The sequence below is a fragment of the Pteropus alecto genome, unplaced genomic scaffold (genome assembly GCF_000325575.1).
Source record: "Pteropus alecto unplaced genomic scaffold, ASM32557v1 scaffold68, whole genome shotgun sequence".
NCBI lineage: Eukaryota > Metazoa > Chordata > Mammalia > Chiroptera > Pteropodidae > Pteropus > Pteropus alecto.
In genome coordinates, this window is record NW_006441386.1 from 1,235,976 (window position 1) to 1,253,102 (window position 17,127).

The window sequence follows — 17,127 nt, forward strand, 5'->3', positions numbered from 1 at the left end:
CTTTTCTTTTAAATAATAACCATTCTAATGGGTGTGAAGTGTTATGTCATTGTAGTTTTGTTTTGCATTTCCCTAATGGTGATATTGAGTATTTCATGTGTTCATTGGCCATTTATATATCTTTTTTTGGAGAAATGTCTTTTAAGTCCTTTACCAATTTTTGATTGGTATTAGTTCTTTGTTAAATGTTTGGGATAGTTCACCAGTGAAGCCATCAGGTCCAGGGCTTGTTTTTGTTGGGAGGATTTTGATTACTGGTTCAGTTGCTTTACTACTGATAGGTTTATTCAGGTTTTCTATTTCTTTGTGATTTAGTTTTGGTAGGTTTTGTGTTTCTAGAAATTTGTCCATTTTAACAGGTTTACTTTTTTTGCATGCAGTTGTTTATAGTACTCTCATATTTTTATTTCTGTAGAATTAGTAGTAATGTTCCCACTTTCATTTCTCATGTTAATAATTTGAGTCTTCTCTCTTTTTTTCTTAGTCCACCTAGCTGAAAATTTGTTGATCTTTTTGAAGGCCAATTTTTTGTTTCATTGCTTTTCCTCTATTTTTGTATTCTCTATTTTATTGATCTTAGCCTTAATCTATATTATTTCATTCCTTTTGCTAGCTTTGGGTTTGTTCATTCCTTTTCTAATTCCTTAAGTTGTAAAGTTAGGCTGTTGATTTGAGGGTTTTTTTTTTTTTTTTTTTTAATGTAAGCATTTCTAGCTATAAAATTCCCCCTTAGCACTGCTTTTGCTGCATTCCATAAGTTTAGTATGTCTTTATTTTTGTTTTCATTCATCTCAAGTATTTTCTAATTTCCCTTGTGATTTCCTCTATGATACATTGGTTGCTTAAAAGCGTTTTGTTTAATTTTCACAATTATGTGAAAGTTCCAGTTACTTTGTTTGTTTGTTTTTGATTTCTAACTTCATCCTGTTGTGGTCAGGGAAGATACACTTTGTATGACATCTGTCTTTTAAAATATATTGAGATCTTAATTTGTGGCTTAGTATATAGTCTATCCTGGAAAATGTCCAATGTGCACTTGGGAGAAATGTATATGCTGTTGTTTTTGGGTAGAGTGTTCTGTATATGTCTATTAGATCTAGTTGATTTATTATGTTTAAGTTATCTATTTCTTTACTTCTGTGTTGTTGTCCTCTCCATTATTGTGAATGGGGTATTTAAGTCTCCAGCTATTATTGCAGAGCTATCTATTTCTCCCTTCTGTCCAGTTTTGCTTCCGTGTATTTTGATGATCTCTTATCAGGTGTGTAAATGTTTATAATTGTTATATCTTCTTATTTGATTGAACCTTTTATTAATATATAATGTCCCTTGTCTCTTGTAAACTTTTTTGATTTAAAGTCTGTTTTGTCTGATATTAGTGTAGCCCTTTTTGGACTCTTTTGGTTAGTAGTTGCATGGAATAACTTTTTTCTATCTTTTAACTTACAACCTGTGTGTGTCTTTGGATATAAAGTGAGTCTCTTGTAGATAGCATAGATTTGGATCATGTGTTTTTATTCATCCTGTTAATCTTTCAATTGGAGAGTTTAATCTATTTACATTTAAAGTAATTATTGATAAGGAGGAACTTCTGTCATTGTGCTATTTGTTTTCTATATGCCTTAATGCTTTTTTGTACCTCATTTCCTGCACTCTTTTGTCTTCTTTTCTGTTTTGTTGATTTTTTTGAAGTGAAAACTTAAAATTCCTTCTTAATTTCCTTTTGTGTGTATTATAGCTGTTTGTGGTTACCATGGGAATTACATTTAACATCCTGAAGTTAAAACATTTTAATTTGAATTTATAGCAGTTTAACTTTAATAACATACAAATACTCTGCTCCTTTACAGCTTCGTTGTCACTACTTTTGGTTGTTGATATTACAAAATTCCCTCTTTACATACTGTGAGCCCCAAAACATAAACTGGTAATTCCTTTAAATGCATTAATTTCCTAAATTATGTAGGAAACAAGTTTTGGAGTTACAAACCAAAATTATAGTAATACTCGCTTTTCACTAATAATTTCTTTCTTTAAATACATTAATCTCTTAAATCATGTAGAAAACAAAAAATACAGTTACAAACCATTGTTAACAATAACATCAGCTTTTATAATTGCCCATATAGTTACCTTTTTTGAGATCTTTATTTCTCCATATGCCTTTGGAGTACTGTTTAATCTCTCCTGGAAGGACTGCCTTGAGCATTTCTTGCTGAGAAGGTCTCGTAGTCAGGAACTGCCTCAGCTTTTGTTTATCTGAGAATGTCTTGATTTCTTTCTCAATTTTGAAGGACAATTTTGCCAGATACAGATTTCTTGGTTGACATTTTTTTTTCTTTTAGCATTCTGAATATATTGGCCCCCTTGGTTTAGGCCTCCAAAGTTTCTGATGTGAAATCTGTAGATAATCTTATTGATGATTGCTTATATGTGATGATTTACTCCTTTCTTACCACTTTCAAGATTCACTCTTTGTCTTTGTCTTTTGAAAATTGGACTGTAATGCGTCTCAGTGTGAGTCTCTTGGAGTTCATCTTGGAGTTTGTTAAGCCTCTTGGATATTTATATTCATGTCTATCATCATGGGAAGTTTTCAGTCAATATTTCTTCATATATTTTCTCTGCCCCTTTCTCTCTTTTCCTTCTGGACACCCAGGATGCACATGTTGTTCCACTTGATGTGTCCCTCAGGTTGCTGTTCTTTGCTTTTCTTCATTCTTTTATCCTGTCTGCTCCTCAGCCTTGATAATTTCCATGGTCTTATCTTCAAGTCCACTGATTACTGTGCCAACTCAAATATGCCATTGAAGCCTTCTAGTGAAATTTTAATTTCAATTATTATACCTTTTAGCTCTAGAATTTCTATTTGGTTTTTCATAAGGCTTTTTATCTTTATTAATATTTCTATTTTGTTCACACATCATTTTCTTGACTTTGTCCACATCTCCCTTTAGTTCTCTGAGCATTTTGAGGAAAGTTTTTCTTAAATTCTGTCTAATATATCTGCCATAAAGTATTTTTCAGGGAGAGATTTTGTTGAATTATTTTTTTCTTTTGACGTATTCCTTGTAATTTCTTTTGTTGCTGAACACTGGCCATTTGAATCTAGTAATGTGGTAACTCTGGATCAGATTCTCCCCTTTTCCCAGAGTTTGTTGTTTTTAACAAAAGTTTTGTAGGCTGTCTCTGTACTAAGGATCAGGCTGAGTTATAATCTTAATGCCTTCTTATGTCTTTTCTGAGCCTTTTCTTAGACATACACAAGTCACTTTATTTTCCTCCAAACATGCAGTTGTTTTCGAATGTCCTAATCTTTAATGTGAGGCTCCTGAAAGGGGAAAAGCAAGAAATGAAGGGTGATGAAAAAGAAAAAGATTGGCCTTTTAAATCTCCTGGAAGTCACTTCAGCTGGAGAGGCAGAGGCTTACAAAAATGGAGGGAGGTGCAAGAACAACGTCTGCCCAGCATTTTGTCTATACCTCTGTGATTAGAAGCAGCAATCAGTAGAGCACAGATCCCTTATATGTGGAGGACAGGGTCCTTTTTTTACCTACTCTAGCTCCCACAAGCTGTGTGCAGCTACTCCAGGAAGAGGTACACAGCTGCCTGCCATGTGGTTGGTGGTGGTGTATGGATAGCTCCTACTGTGCTAAGAGCTGGAAATTAACCATTTAGGCCTTTCCCTGGAAGTTGCAAGCCTTCAACAGGTTCCAGAGTTTGAAAACAGTGATATCAGATAAATTTTCCAATGCAGTTATTGTCCAGGTGGAGAAACAGACAGCTGGTGCTTCCTGCCCCTCCATCTTCTCCAGATACACCTGTTTCTAGTTTTTTTTTTTTAGCAGGTTGTTTAATCAGTTTAGAATTTATTTTACTCTAGGGTATGAAAAAAGTTTCTAAATCAGGGGGCAGCAAACTATAAACATCAGAAGCTCAAAATAAATCAAGCAAAAATAAACAGCTGAATGGAGAAATTTTTAAAAATTTACATTTATAGTTGGGGATGTCACAGCTCTCTCTCAGAAAACTGCTAGAAGTACCAGACCGAAAATCAGCAATGATACAGAAAATCTGAACACCACAACCAATAGTAATCTAATGACGTATCTAGAACATACACCCAGCAACAGCATAATATACATTTCTTTCAAGTTCTTATGGAACATTTACCAAGATAGACCATAACTTAGGCCATAGAACAAACCTCAGTAGGTTTACAAGATTTGAAATCATAGTGTGTTCTCAGACCATAATGGAATCAAACTTGAAATTAATAATATAAACAAAAGGAAAATCTCTATAAATTTGTGGAAATGAAACAACACATTCTTAAATGAGCCATGGGTCAAAGAGGAAGTCTCAAAGGAAATGAAAAAATACATGGAACTAAATGTTAATAAAAAAGAAAACATATCATTTATGGGATGCAGCTCAAGCAGTGCTCAGAGGGGAATTTGCAGCAATAAATACTTATACTAGAAATGAGGAAAGATCTCAAATCAGAAATCAATGAAAACCTAAATAAATCTAAATGTAAATGTTCATGGATTGGAAGATTCAGTATAGTAAAATGTCAGTTTCCCCCAGATCGATCATAAGTTTAATGCAAATCCTATGAAAATGCCAGAAAGGTTTTTGTAGCAAGAGACAAGGTTATTCAAAGATTTATAAGGAAATGCGCAGACCCTAAAATAGCTTAAACAATATTGACAAAGAAGAATAAAGTGGGAAGAATCATACACACTCATATTGTAGTCTACTCTCTTGTCTCAGTAATCAATACTGTGTGATATTGGCTGAAGTATAGACACATAGATCATTAGAACAGAATAGAGATCCCAGAAATAAACCCACAAATAGGTTTAACTGATTTTTATAAAGTCAAAAACAATTCCTAAGAGGAAGGATAACCTTTCCAACAAATGGTGCTGGGGCAATTAGATATCCAGAGGCAAAAACAAACAACCCACCAACAGCAGCAAACCACACTAAAAGTGTACACACACACACACACACACACACATTACACATGTCATCTTAAACTACACCTTATGTAAAAATTAACTTAGAATGGATAGTGAACTTAAATCTAGAGTATAAAAGTATAAAACTTTTAGAAAAAAATGTTTTTTAAAGAAAAACAGGCCATTCCTCTCCTTACATGTCTCTCTATCCCTTTATCCTTTTTTGCTCTTCATTATTCAGTTTGGACATCATAGCTCTAGGAAGCTCTCACTGGTCCTACAAAACTGGCTGGTTTAGTCATTTAGTCCATGGGCTCCATTAACACCATGATTGATATATATACACATATTCATATACATATATACGTATACATATACATATATATGTATGTATATAAATATGTTTTTTTTTTTCCCTGCTTTCTCAGCATATGAGTATTTTCATGTTTGGGGAATTTCCTGTTAAATGGGCTTTGTTTGGAGCCAGAGTCCATTGCCTGCCAGAAGCCACGGAGGACAGATACTGCTTCTTGGTACCATGCCCTAACAACCTGGATGTCATCTAGGATAGTCATTCACTTCAGCCTGAGGGTTGAGTTAGGAGTGAGCAATGAAAAGGGACTGTGATGTGGAGAACTCATTCTCATGCCCTTGACAACAGCTTGTGTTTTCAGGGGTGGTACTGGTTATGGTATCCAGAGAGTGGTGGTGTCCGTAAGTAGATAGATTCTGAGGGCTTGAGTGGTGGACTTGCAGTTGTATTCCTCCCTTCTTTTCTAGAGACTCTGAGCTAAGAGAACCTTTCAACAAATTCTTTTTCCATTCAGCTAGCGTCAATTTTTGCTTGAAAAAGAATCTTGATTGGTTCAATCACCCTATCATAGTTATTTCCATTTTGCCTTTTTATTTGCTGTTTCCTTAAACCAGATCATAAGTAGGGGCTTTGTCTTATTCATCACATACATTCAACACAGTATGCTTGAGGTATATTAACTTCATAGTAAATAATGAATATGTGCAAGTCTTCAATTCTGTTTCTCCATTGGCATGATATATATATTTTTTTAATGTTTCTTACATGCTGCTTGTCTTCTCAGTAGTCTAAGTATGTTCAAATATTGTCATTTAGTTGACAGAGAATATGTGCCAGGATGCATCCCCTTACCCACCCTCCCTTACTCAAAGCAGACTGTTATCTATCCCTGTCATTGTTATATATGATTGAACTGATATTATTTGAGACAGTTGATATATTTGAAAATGAAACTATCAGTGGTCCTTCCTATAAAGCTCTCGGAATTAATGAATCTTAGGTTTGTTCATTGGGTTTTAAAAAACGCAAATCACCATGAAACCACTGTAATGCTACAGTGTTAATTTTCTGCCTTGCACAGATATCAGTAGGAGTATTTATAGTTATGAAAGACATGATACCTTGGTATTTTGTCTCAATGCTTTGAAGATTTTATTCAAATTATCATTTGTTTTTCTTTTTCATAGTTGATGCTTCGTGGGAGAGGAGGTTGCTATAAACATACATTTTATGGCATCGAAAGCCATCGTTGCATGGAAACCACCCCGAGCTTAGCATGTGCAAATAAATGTGTCTTTTGTTGGCGGTAAGCAAAAATGAATGGCCATGCTGACCAAATATGTAATGATCTGTAATAATTTCTACGTAATACTGCACTCAAACATGCCTTAATCTTTGCTGCTTCTGTAATAAATCTCTCTTTTCATTCCTAATATTATATATTTATGCATTTGGTTATTTTTCTTGCCCGGTTTTATCAGGGGCTTGTCGAGTAAAGTCTTTTTGAATAACTCGATTTTAGCTTTGTAAATCTTCTCTATTATATCTTTATTTTCTTATTCACTAATCTACTATTGTTTTTGTTTTTCTATTCTTTTTCTAACTTAAATTGGACTGTTAGCTCATTAATATTCAGTCTTCTGTGTCTTTAATTGTAAATTTTCCTATAAGTATTTCTTTAGCTGCATTCGATATTGATTAATTATTCATTTGTAAATATTTTCTAATTTCCATTATGACTTCTTTGTAACTCGTGGGTCAAAGGAAGACTTATTTTAAAAATTATACATAAGTTAGATTCTTGGGGTTATATTTTTGTTATTAACTTTCAGCTAAATTGTATTGTTACAGGGTTTGCGCCTGGTTCCTAATACGAATTATTTAAAACTGATTAAGAAGTACTGTATGCCTAGTACAGTACTTCTTAATCAGTTTTAAATAATTCGTATTAAAAATCAGGTTTTTTATTTTATTTATTTTTTAACAAAGTTTGAGCATTTATATACTATGAATTGATCCCACGGATTACTCTAGTACCCATCTGGCACTATATATAGCTATTACAATATTATTGCCTATATTCCCTATACTGTACTCCACATCCCCATGACTATTTTGTAACTACTAATTTGTATTTCTATATCCCTTTACCTTTTTCATCCTGCCTCCCACTCCCGTTTCCCTTTGGCAATTACCAATTTGTTCTATGTATCCGTGAGTCTGTTTTAGTTTTGTTTCTTTTGTTCCTTAGATTCTGCATATAAGTGAAATCATTGTATTTGTCTTTCTCTGTCTGACTTATTTCACTCAGCATAATACCCTTTAGCTCTATCCATGTCATTGCAAATGGTAAAATTTCATTTTTTATGGCTGAGTAAAATTCCATTGTATATATGTACCATATCTTCTTTGTCCATTCATCTATTGATGGGCACTTAGGTTGCTTCCATATCTTGGCTATTGTAAATAGCACTTCAGTGAACTTAGGGGTGCATAAAACTTTACAAATTAGTGTTTTATGGTCAGGTTTTAAAAACGTGTTATATGCTCATGAAAAAAAGTGTATACTTTAAGTTCTTGGGTACTAAAACAGCAATAAAATCTATTCTTTGTTACTGTTTATTTGTTTTATCATTATTTAGTAGTCCTTATTTAGTAGACCTCTTTATCCATAGTCATTTTTTTTGCCTTAAAGTATATATTTTCTGATCGTAATATAACTATATAGATTTCTTTTGGTTACTAACTCTACCATGTCTTTCTTTTTCCTTCCTTTATATAATTTCAACCTTTATGTGTCCTTATTTTTTGAGTGTAATTTCTTATAAACAAGTGTTTGGCTGGATCAGTTTTTTAAAATCAACTTTGTTGAAATTTTATTTATATACAATGAAATGCACCTGTTTAAAATGTACAATTTGTCTGCGGCCATGCCACCCTGAACAAGCCTGATCCCATCTGATCTCAGAAGCTAAGCAGAGTTGGGCCTGGTTAGTACTTGGATGGGAGACTGGTTAGTACTTGGATGCGAGACCACCTAGGAAGACCCATTGCTGTAGGAGTAAAAAATAAAAAATAAAGGATTGTAAGCTGACAATCTGTGAGGTCAACCAAGGCTTGCCTCCCCTAAAAAATATTAGAAAAACAAAAAAATAAAAAATAAAAATAAAATGTACAACTCAATGATTTTTGACAAATGTGTATACATGTGTGACTATGACCATGATCAAGATGTAGAGCATTTTCATTATTGTCCCTAGAGGGTCGCTTGTGTCTCACCACCAGTCATTTTCTTTCCTCTCACACTGCCCCAGGAAAACTGATTTGCTTTTTCACAATATATATTAGTTTGTTTGTTTTTTTTTGTAGACTTGTATAAAAATGAATCATTCAGTGTGCATTTTTATGTCTGATTTCTTTTACTCAGTAAAATGTTTTTGAGATTCATCCATGTTGCTAGGTATATCAGTAGTTTGTTTCTTTTCTGTTGTATAGTTTTTACCATTTGTTTATCCATGCACGTCTAGTTGAATATTTGAACTGTTTCCATGTTTTGACTGGATTATGAATAAAGCTGCTATGAACATTAGTGTATAAGTCTTTTGTAGACAAATATTTTCATTTCTCTTGAATAACCACCTGTGTGTAGAATTGCTGGATTTTAAAAAATCTGTATGGATAATCTGTCTTTTAATGGTCCGTTTAGTTGGTTTTATTTATAGTGATTGTTGGTACTGATACATTTTTAATAAACATTCATTTTTATTCTCTTATTTGTACTTTCTGTTTACCTTGCTTTTCTACATTTTTTTTCTTTATCTTTTTTTCTAAGTCTACTATTATATTAAAGTGTCAGTTTGGGTGTTTTGTTGTAGGAGGCTTTTCAGGTTATCTTGTTGGAAATACAAGCCTTGAGTGTTGTCTTTAAGCTGGCTATAGTCCATCATGTGTAGAATTGAATCTTTTAAGTAAATTGGGACTGTTTAAGTGCAAGAAAACGCCTAAATTACAGAAATCTTTTCTGTACTAATGTATGCTTGTACTAATCCATTTTTCTCTTTCACTGACAATTACTTATTCTTTAACTCCTCAGTTCTATACAGGCAGATTCATATCTTCATTATAGTTTGTTTGGTGATTAATAATGACTTCCTTACTATCAAATCTACTAGAAGTGACTTAATTCTCTTACTTGAACTCTATCAAAGCATGCTAGAAAGTAAGAATTTCTCCTTCTGTTGGATTCAGGTACACCAGTCTCCTAGTTTTTCCCTTCCAATCCTTTGGCAGTTTTTCATTTTTCCCTGTTAGCTTTTCTTTAGAAGTCTCATTCTTTGCCAGGTGAATTCTCTCTGATTCTTTTCTTGGCTTTCTTTTATTGCTCTACATTATGATGGTAAGAGTATTAAACAATCTCCATGGACTTATTGAATACTTGTAATTCGATACTTTTACATCCTTTCTCTCTAGCCCCAGTCTCTCATCTAAGCTTTCATCCTCTGTTTGCAATTACCTGTTGCATATATTCTCCCAGATGACCCACAGGTACTTCAAGCCCAATTTGTGTACAGCGGAATTTATTATGCTGTCTGTTAATTTCTTCTGTCTGTTTTGGTAATGGCACCATTAGCTAGCCAGTGGCTTAGGCTGAAAATCTCTTTTTCTCTAACTCACTATTTTTATTTGTATACCTAATTCTGTTGATTGTGTTTTAGATACTCATTATTTCACTCTTTGACAACCAAAATGATTTCGTACTCTCTAGTCATGCATTTCTTAATTTATCTTTACTATTAGTGCAAGATCTATAAATTTTTTTTTATTTTATTTTTTTACTTTCATTGCTTGTAAAAGTAATCAGTGCTTATTTTAGAAAATTTCAGAAAATAACAAAAAATACAAAGAAAAACAACTATCTATAATTCTAACTTCCACACGAATCATTGTTCATGCTTTGAAGTATTTGCTTTCTGAGTATTCTCTGAGTCTTTCATTTTCCTATAACATGGTTGAAGTAATTCTCTACTTTCCATTTTATATCCTGTTTTTGTTTTTGTTTTTAAGTAGAAGACTCTTGCTCTACCATTAAAATCTTTTAGGCACAAACTTTTTGTTTTGAAGTAATTTTAGATTTACAGAAGAGTTACACACAAGTAGAGTTCCTATATATTCTTTACCCAACTTTCCCTAATGATAAGACCTTACTTAACCATGGAACAATTATCAAAACAAGAAATTAACATTGATGAAGTACTGTTAATTAAAATGGAAACTATTTGAATTTCATTGGTTTTCCCAGTAACGTCCTTTTCAAGATCCAGTTCAGGATCCTACATCACATTAACTTGTCATATCTCTTTAGTTTTCTGCAGCCTGCCACATTTCTTTAGTCTTTCTTTGTCTTTCATGACCTTCACACTTTTGAAGAGTGCTAGTCAAGTATTTTGTAGAATATCCCTCAACTTGGTTTTTGTCTAATGTTTTGTCATGGTTAGAGTGAAATTATGGACTTTGGGAAGGATATCATAGATGTATATGACCTTCTCTGCATGTTGTATTAGGGGGTACATGATATCAGTATGTTTTATTACGGGTATTGTTAACCTTTATCGTTTGATTAAGGCAGTGTCTGCCTAGTTTTCATGTGAAAAGATAAACTTTAAAAATATTTAGGGGGAGATACTTTGAGAATATGCAAATGTGCCATTTCTTCTTAAACTGTTGCCAACTAAATTTTTCATTCATCAGTGGATCTTGCCTGCATCAATTACACTTTGGATTTTTTATTTCCTTTTTTACTAATTGGAATTATTTTGTAAGGAAGAGTCACTTCTCATCTATCTATCTATCTATCTATCTATCTATATCTATCTATCATCTATCTATCTATCTATCTGTCTCTGTCTGTCTGTCTGTCTATCTATCTATCTATTTATTATTTGTATTAGTTTGAACTCAAGGATACTTTTTCCTTTGGGTATAATCCAATATTATTATTATTCATTTTATTGCTCATATTTTTCCAACTTTGGCCATTGGGAGCTCTTGGAGATTGGCTCCCATATTTTTTCTTTATTTCTTTAAGAAACTTTCTGTATTTTCTGACTCTAGAAGAAACTCCAGGCTCATCTTGTGTTTTCTCTGCCCAGCCCTGGAATTAACCATTTCTCTAAGGAACTGTAGTTTCTTTTATTGAAGAATGGTATTTAGAATCCAAAATTTGGATACTTGGTGTGCTTACTTCTATTGGGGTGTTAGTGTTTCTAGGCTCTCTTAGCAGATAGAAGTAGGAAATATATGTATGTATGTATGTTGTATGTATGTATGTATGTATGTATGTATGTGTCTCTGTGTATTAAAACACAAAATCTCCAAACCATGAGCTTTTACTGATACCTCCAACTCCAGTTAGCATTATAGAGCTCTTTCTAGCATTCTCTTTTTGTTTGTAACTTTTTTCTCAGACAGAAATCTGGCCTGGCTCTTCATATTCATAGCATATTAATATCAGCCCTACTGTATTCATGTGAAGGACTTTCAGAATTGCTAATGGACATCTTTGTGAGAAATAGATTTATGATGTCTTTGTCTGACTTTAGTATCAGGGTACTGCTGATCTCATAGAATAAGTTAGGAAGCGTTCCTTCCTCTTTTATTCTTTGGAAGAGTTTAAAAAGGATTGGTGTTGATTCTTTAAATCATTAGTGGTCTTCACTAGTGCAAACTCTTCCTGGGCTTTTCTTTGCAGGGAGATTTTCGATTACTGATTCAGTTACTTCACTTGTTAGAGGTTTCTTCAGATTTCTTATTTCTATGTGAGTCATTTTTGGCAGTTTGTGCGTATCTAGGAATTTGTCCATTTGACCTAATTTATCTAATTTGTTGACATACAGTTGTTATATTCTCATAATCCTCTTTATTTCTGTAAGATTTGTAGTAATATCCCCAGTTTTATTTCAGATTTTACTAATTTTAGTCCTTTTTTTTTTCTTACTCAATCTAGGTAAAGATTTTTGTCAGTTTTGTTGATTTTTGCAAGAACCAGCTTCTGGTTTAATTGACTTTTTTTCTCTGTTTTTTTTTTTTTTTTTCAATTTCATTTATTTTTTACTCCAACCTTTATTATAACCTTTCATTTGCTGCTTTAAACACAGTTTGCTCTTATTTTTCTACTTTTTATTTTTGTGGTATACTGATTTCATGTTTTTGTTTTTAATGTAGGTATTTGTAGTTGTAAATATCTCTCTGAGCACTGCTTTAGCTACATTCGATAACTTGATATGCTATGTTTTTGTTTTTATTCATCTCTAGGTATTTTATTTTTCCTTGTGATTTCTTTGATCCACTGTTTGTTTAGAAGTATGTTGTTAAATTTTCACTTATTTGTTATTTTTCCAGCCTATTTTCTCTTCTTCATTTCTATTTTTATTCCTTGTAGTTGAAGAAAATACTTCATATGATTTCAGGCTTTTAAAATTTATCAAGACCTGTTTTATGGCCTAACATATGGTCTGTCCTGGAAAATGTTTCATATGCACTTGAAAAAATGCTCTATTTCCTTATTGATTTCCTGCTTAGTTGTTCTGTCCATTACTTATGGTGTGGTTTTGAATTCTGTAATTATTAATGTAGAACTGTATTTTTCTCTTCAGCTTATATATTTTTGGCTTCATATATTTTGGTGCTTTTGTTAGGTATGTATATGCTTATAATTGTTTACATCTTCTTGATGGACTGATCCATTTATCAATATATAATGTTCTTTGTTTCTTGAAACAATTTTTGACTTAAAGTCTATTTTGCATGATACTAGTATAGCTATGTTGTTTCTTTTTAAAATGTTGTTTATATTTCAATTATAGTTGACATACAATATTATTAGTTTCACGTGTACAACATAGTAATTAGACATCTGCATAACTCATGAAATGATCATTGTAATAAATCTAATACTCCCTGACACTGTACATAGTTGTTACAATGTTATTGGCTATATTCCTTATGCTATACTTTATATCTCCATGACTATTTTGTAACTACCATTTTGTACTTCTTAATCCTTTCTCCCTTTTTCACCTACCCCCTGCAACCTCCCTCTTATCTGGTAACCCTCAAAGTGTTCTCTATATCTATGAGTTTGTTTCTTTCTTTTTTTGTGTGTTTATTTTGTTCTTTAGATTTCACACGTATGTGAAATCATATGGCATTTGTCTTTATCTGACTTACCCTACTCAGCACAATATCCTCTAGGTCCATCATTGAATATCTTTATCATCCCTTTACTTTCCATTTGTGTGTGTCTTTTAATCTGAAGTGAGTCTCTTGTAGGCTGCCTATGTAAAGGTTTTGTTTTCTCTCCCCTTTTACAGCCACCCTGTTTTTTGATTGGAGCATTTAATTCTTTTGCATTTGAAGTACTTGTTGATATGTCATTACTGCCATTCTTTATTCATGTTTTTGACACTTTTTTCTTTTTCTTAAAGAAGTCCTTCCAACATTTTCTGTAATACTAGCTTGGTGTTGATGAATTTCTTTAGCTTTTTCTTGTCTGGGAAGCTCTTTATCTGTCCTGAGATTCTAAATAATAGTTTTGCTGGGTAGAGCAATCTTGGTTATAAGTCCTGGGTTTTCATCACTTTGAATATTTTTTGCCAAGCCCTTCTAGCCTGCAGAGTTTCTGTTGAGAAATCAGCTGACAGTCTTATGGGAGTTCCCTTGTAGGTAACTAACTAATTGCTCTTTTTTTGCTGCTTTTAAAGTTTCTCTCTTTGTATATAACCTTTGGCATTTTAAATATGATGTGTCTTGGTGTGGGCTCTTTCAGTTCATCTTTTCTGGGACTCTCTGAGCTTCCTGGGGTTTTATGTCTATTTCCTTCACCAGGTTAGGGAAATTTTCCAACATTATTTCTTCAAATAGGTTTTCATTATTTCTTCAAATAGGTTTCTTGCTCTTTCTCTTCTCCTTTTGGTATTCCTATGATATGAATGTTGTTATGTTCGATGTTGTCCAATAGGCTTCTTAAATTATCTTTATTATTTTGGATTCTTTTTTCTTGTTGCTGTTCTGTTTGGGTGTCCTCCACTACCTCATCCTTTAAATCGTAGATTCGATCCTCTGCTTCATCTAATCTGTTGATTCCCTCTAATGTACTCTTTATCTCAGATATTATACTCTTCATTTCTGACTGGTTCCCTTTTATATTTTCCATCTTCATTTTTATGTTTTCTCTTTGTTAAAGTTCTCCCTGAGTCCATCTACTCTTCTTCTCAGTTCTTTAAGCATCCTTATAACCAGAGTTTTGAACTCTGCATCTGGTAGACTGCTTGTCTCCACTTTGTTTAGTTCTTTCTCTGGAGCGTTATTCTGTTCTTTCATGTGGGATATGTTTCTTTGTCTTCTAACTTTTCCTGCCTCCCTGTGTTTGTTTTATGTATTAGGTAGGGCTCCTAAATCTCCTGGTGTTAGTATAATGGTTTTATGTAGTAGGTACCCTTGGGGCCAAGTGCACAGTCTTCCTTCGTCACCTTAGCGAGGTGCTCAAGATATGTCTCCTGTGTGGGTTGCATGTGCCCTCATGATGTAGTTGAACCTTGGTTACTATTTGCAGTTGGATGAGAGGGATTGATCCTCGGGCTGATTGGTTGTGAGGATTGGCCCGTGAATGCCGACCCTTAGGAGCAGGATTTACATTAGCAGGACTCTGGTCTGCTCTTTGGGTATGTCCTCTTCAGATGCAGCCTGGGTGGTGCTCCAGCTCTGTGGCTTGGAGAAGCAGGGCACTGGGTGTGCCAGCCCAAGTGCCTCCTGGGAAGGGCCCACTGCAGGCCAAGTTTAGCTGCATCCTGTGCACTTGCAGGGCCATCTGGTAAGAGTCACCAAGCAATCCACAGATGGCTGCCACCCATGCTGGACTTATAGGTGCCTCGAGAGGCCAAGCCAGTAACAGAGGCCTGCTGCTGCTACTGCCAGGCTTGGTGCTGCTCAGCATGAGGTATAGGGCACACTGAGGCCAGATGCTGCTTGTCTGGGTTTTGTGAACCTTTGAGAGATTTTAGGAAAGTCAGCAACATGAGCCAAGACAAGCCAATTGTATGGAATAAACTACTGGAGGCAGTTTGGGTGGGCCCGCAAGTTGGGAGAGGCAGTTTCAGGGAATTACCTGGGTGGGGTGACCTGTGTTAGCCAGGTTGATGGAGACTTAGATATGGTGGCTGCCTGCATCTGCACACTGGGAGCAGGGAGGGCTCAACCAAGGAATAGTGGATACTGCCAGCACTTTTGTCCAGGAGGAAGCTGCCTCTTGAGCCCTCACTTTGAAGCCTGACAACTCAGTGACTTCCCGTATGTCCCTAGCACTCCTCCAGCAGTTGCCCCAGCACTAGCGATCAGAGCAAGTTAGTTTGTTAGGGAATAAGTCCATGTGCAGGCCCTGGGGAGCCCAATCTTGGGCCAGGATCCCTTGCTCTTCGGTGAGGGAAGGGCGCTCTACAGCCAGTATAACCCTCCCAATTCTGGACTGCCACATGCAATTGTGAGACTGCACTATTTTGTGTCCCTGCCCTTCCTCCTAGCCTTGAGATAACCTCTTATATATGTCTCCAGTCGTATGACTTCTGTTTGGCCAGACCTCAGGCTCCTAGTGATGGCTGCTCTGTAGTTTCGTTATAATTTTGGTGTGGTTGAGAGAGGAGGCATGCACAGCATCTACCTTCTACGCCATCTTGGTTGGTCTCTTATGTTATCTCTTTAGGTTACTATTTGTACCAAATTTCTTTTTTCTACCTTTTCTCTTTCAATTTATTTGTATCTTTGGATCTAAAGTCAATCTCTTGTAGACAGCATATTGTTGGATATTTTTTTTTATCCATTCTGTCAATCTTTGGCTTTTCAGTAGAGAATTTAATGCATTTAATTTTACTATTTTCTATGTTTTACATCATTTTTGTTGCTCACTTTCTTTATTACTGCCTTTTTTTGTTTGATTTTTTTACTGTGTATCATTGACTTCATTCTGTTTCCTTTTCTTTACACTTTTTATTTTTTGGTGGTTATTACTCTGGGAATTACAGCTAAGCTATTAAACTTATAACCATCTACACTCAGTTCTCTTTATTTGTGGTAGTTATGTTCTATAAAGCCTCATGAATGCTATATAGCAAATACTGAACTATTACTTTTAGGGGAGATAATTCTCTTATCACAACATTTTCATCATCTTATCAATACATAACCTTGTTTGATGTGTGTTTCTGTTTAAAGACACCTTTTTTTAATATGTGTTGTTGATTCATCAACATTGAATTTATGGCCAAGAGCACTATAACTTATGCCTGAATGAAGCTTATGTAATATATTTTCCTTATAAAGGCATATCACAGCTTTCTTGCACTTAGAAACACTGTACAGCACTTCAGCACTGTGCTTGTGAGCTACTTTAAACAGCAAAATCACCAACAAAAAGCAGGAAAAAAAAACAGGACATTAAATTGACTGCCAAAAGAATACTTGTTTGTGGTATGACAGCTTAAATAAAAGGTAGAAAGAATATTGCCTTGTTTGACTTCATCTGGCAATATGTGTATCAGGTGACTCAAAATTTTTGCTTCTTTGTGCATGGCCATGGATGATCACAAGTATGCTTCAAGAATTGATTTTGGGGGTTACTAGTAAATTTTAGCAAGTTGATAATTTAGCACATACTGAATCAGCAGATGATGAAGACTGATTTTATTTTGAACTAATACCACTTTTGCTTCAATAGTATTCAAAATCTTTGTACATACAAAGCTTCCTTCATTCCCCTTTATGTTGTTGTCACAAATTTCAACTTTATACGTTATGTGC

General features: G+C 34.2%; 1 protein-coding gene and 1 pseudogene across 2 annotated transcripts in view; both read left to right on the forward strand.

Moving 5' to 3' along the window:
• LOC102896817 (S-adenosyl-L-methionine-dependent tRNA 4-demethylwyosine synthase) overlaps window positions 1–17,127 on the forward strand; it is a 193,414-nt gene that overhangs the window by 63,000 nt on the left and 113,287 nt on the right. For both annotated transcript variants that reach the window (XM_015594634.2, XM_015594635.2), the window contains exon 10: window positions 6,468–6,586. In XM_015594634.2, the coding sequence (XP_015450120.1) occupies window positions 6,468–6,586 (119 nt within the window). The remainder of the gene's footprint in view (window positions 1–6,467; window positions 6,587–17,127) is intronic.
• On the forward strand, window positions 8,201–8,342 carry LOC112485287 (annotated as a pseudogene).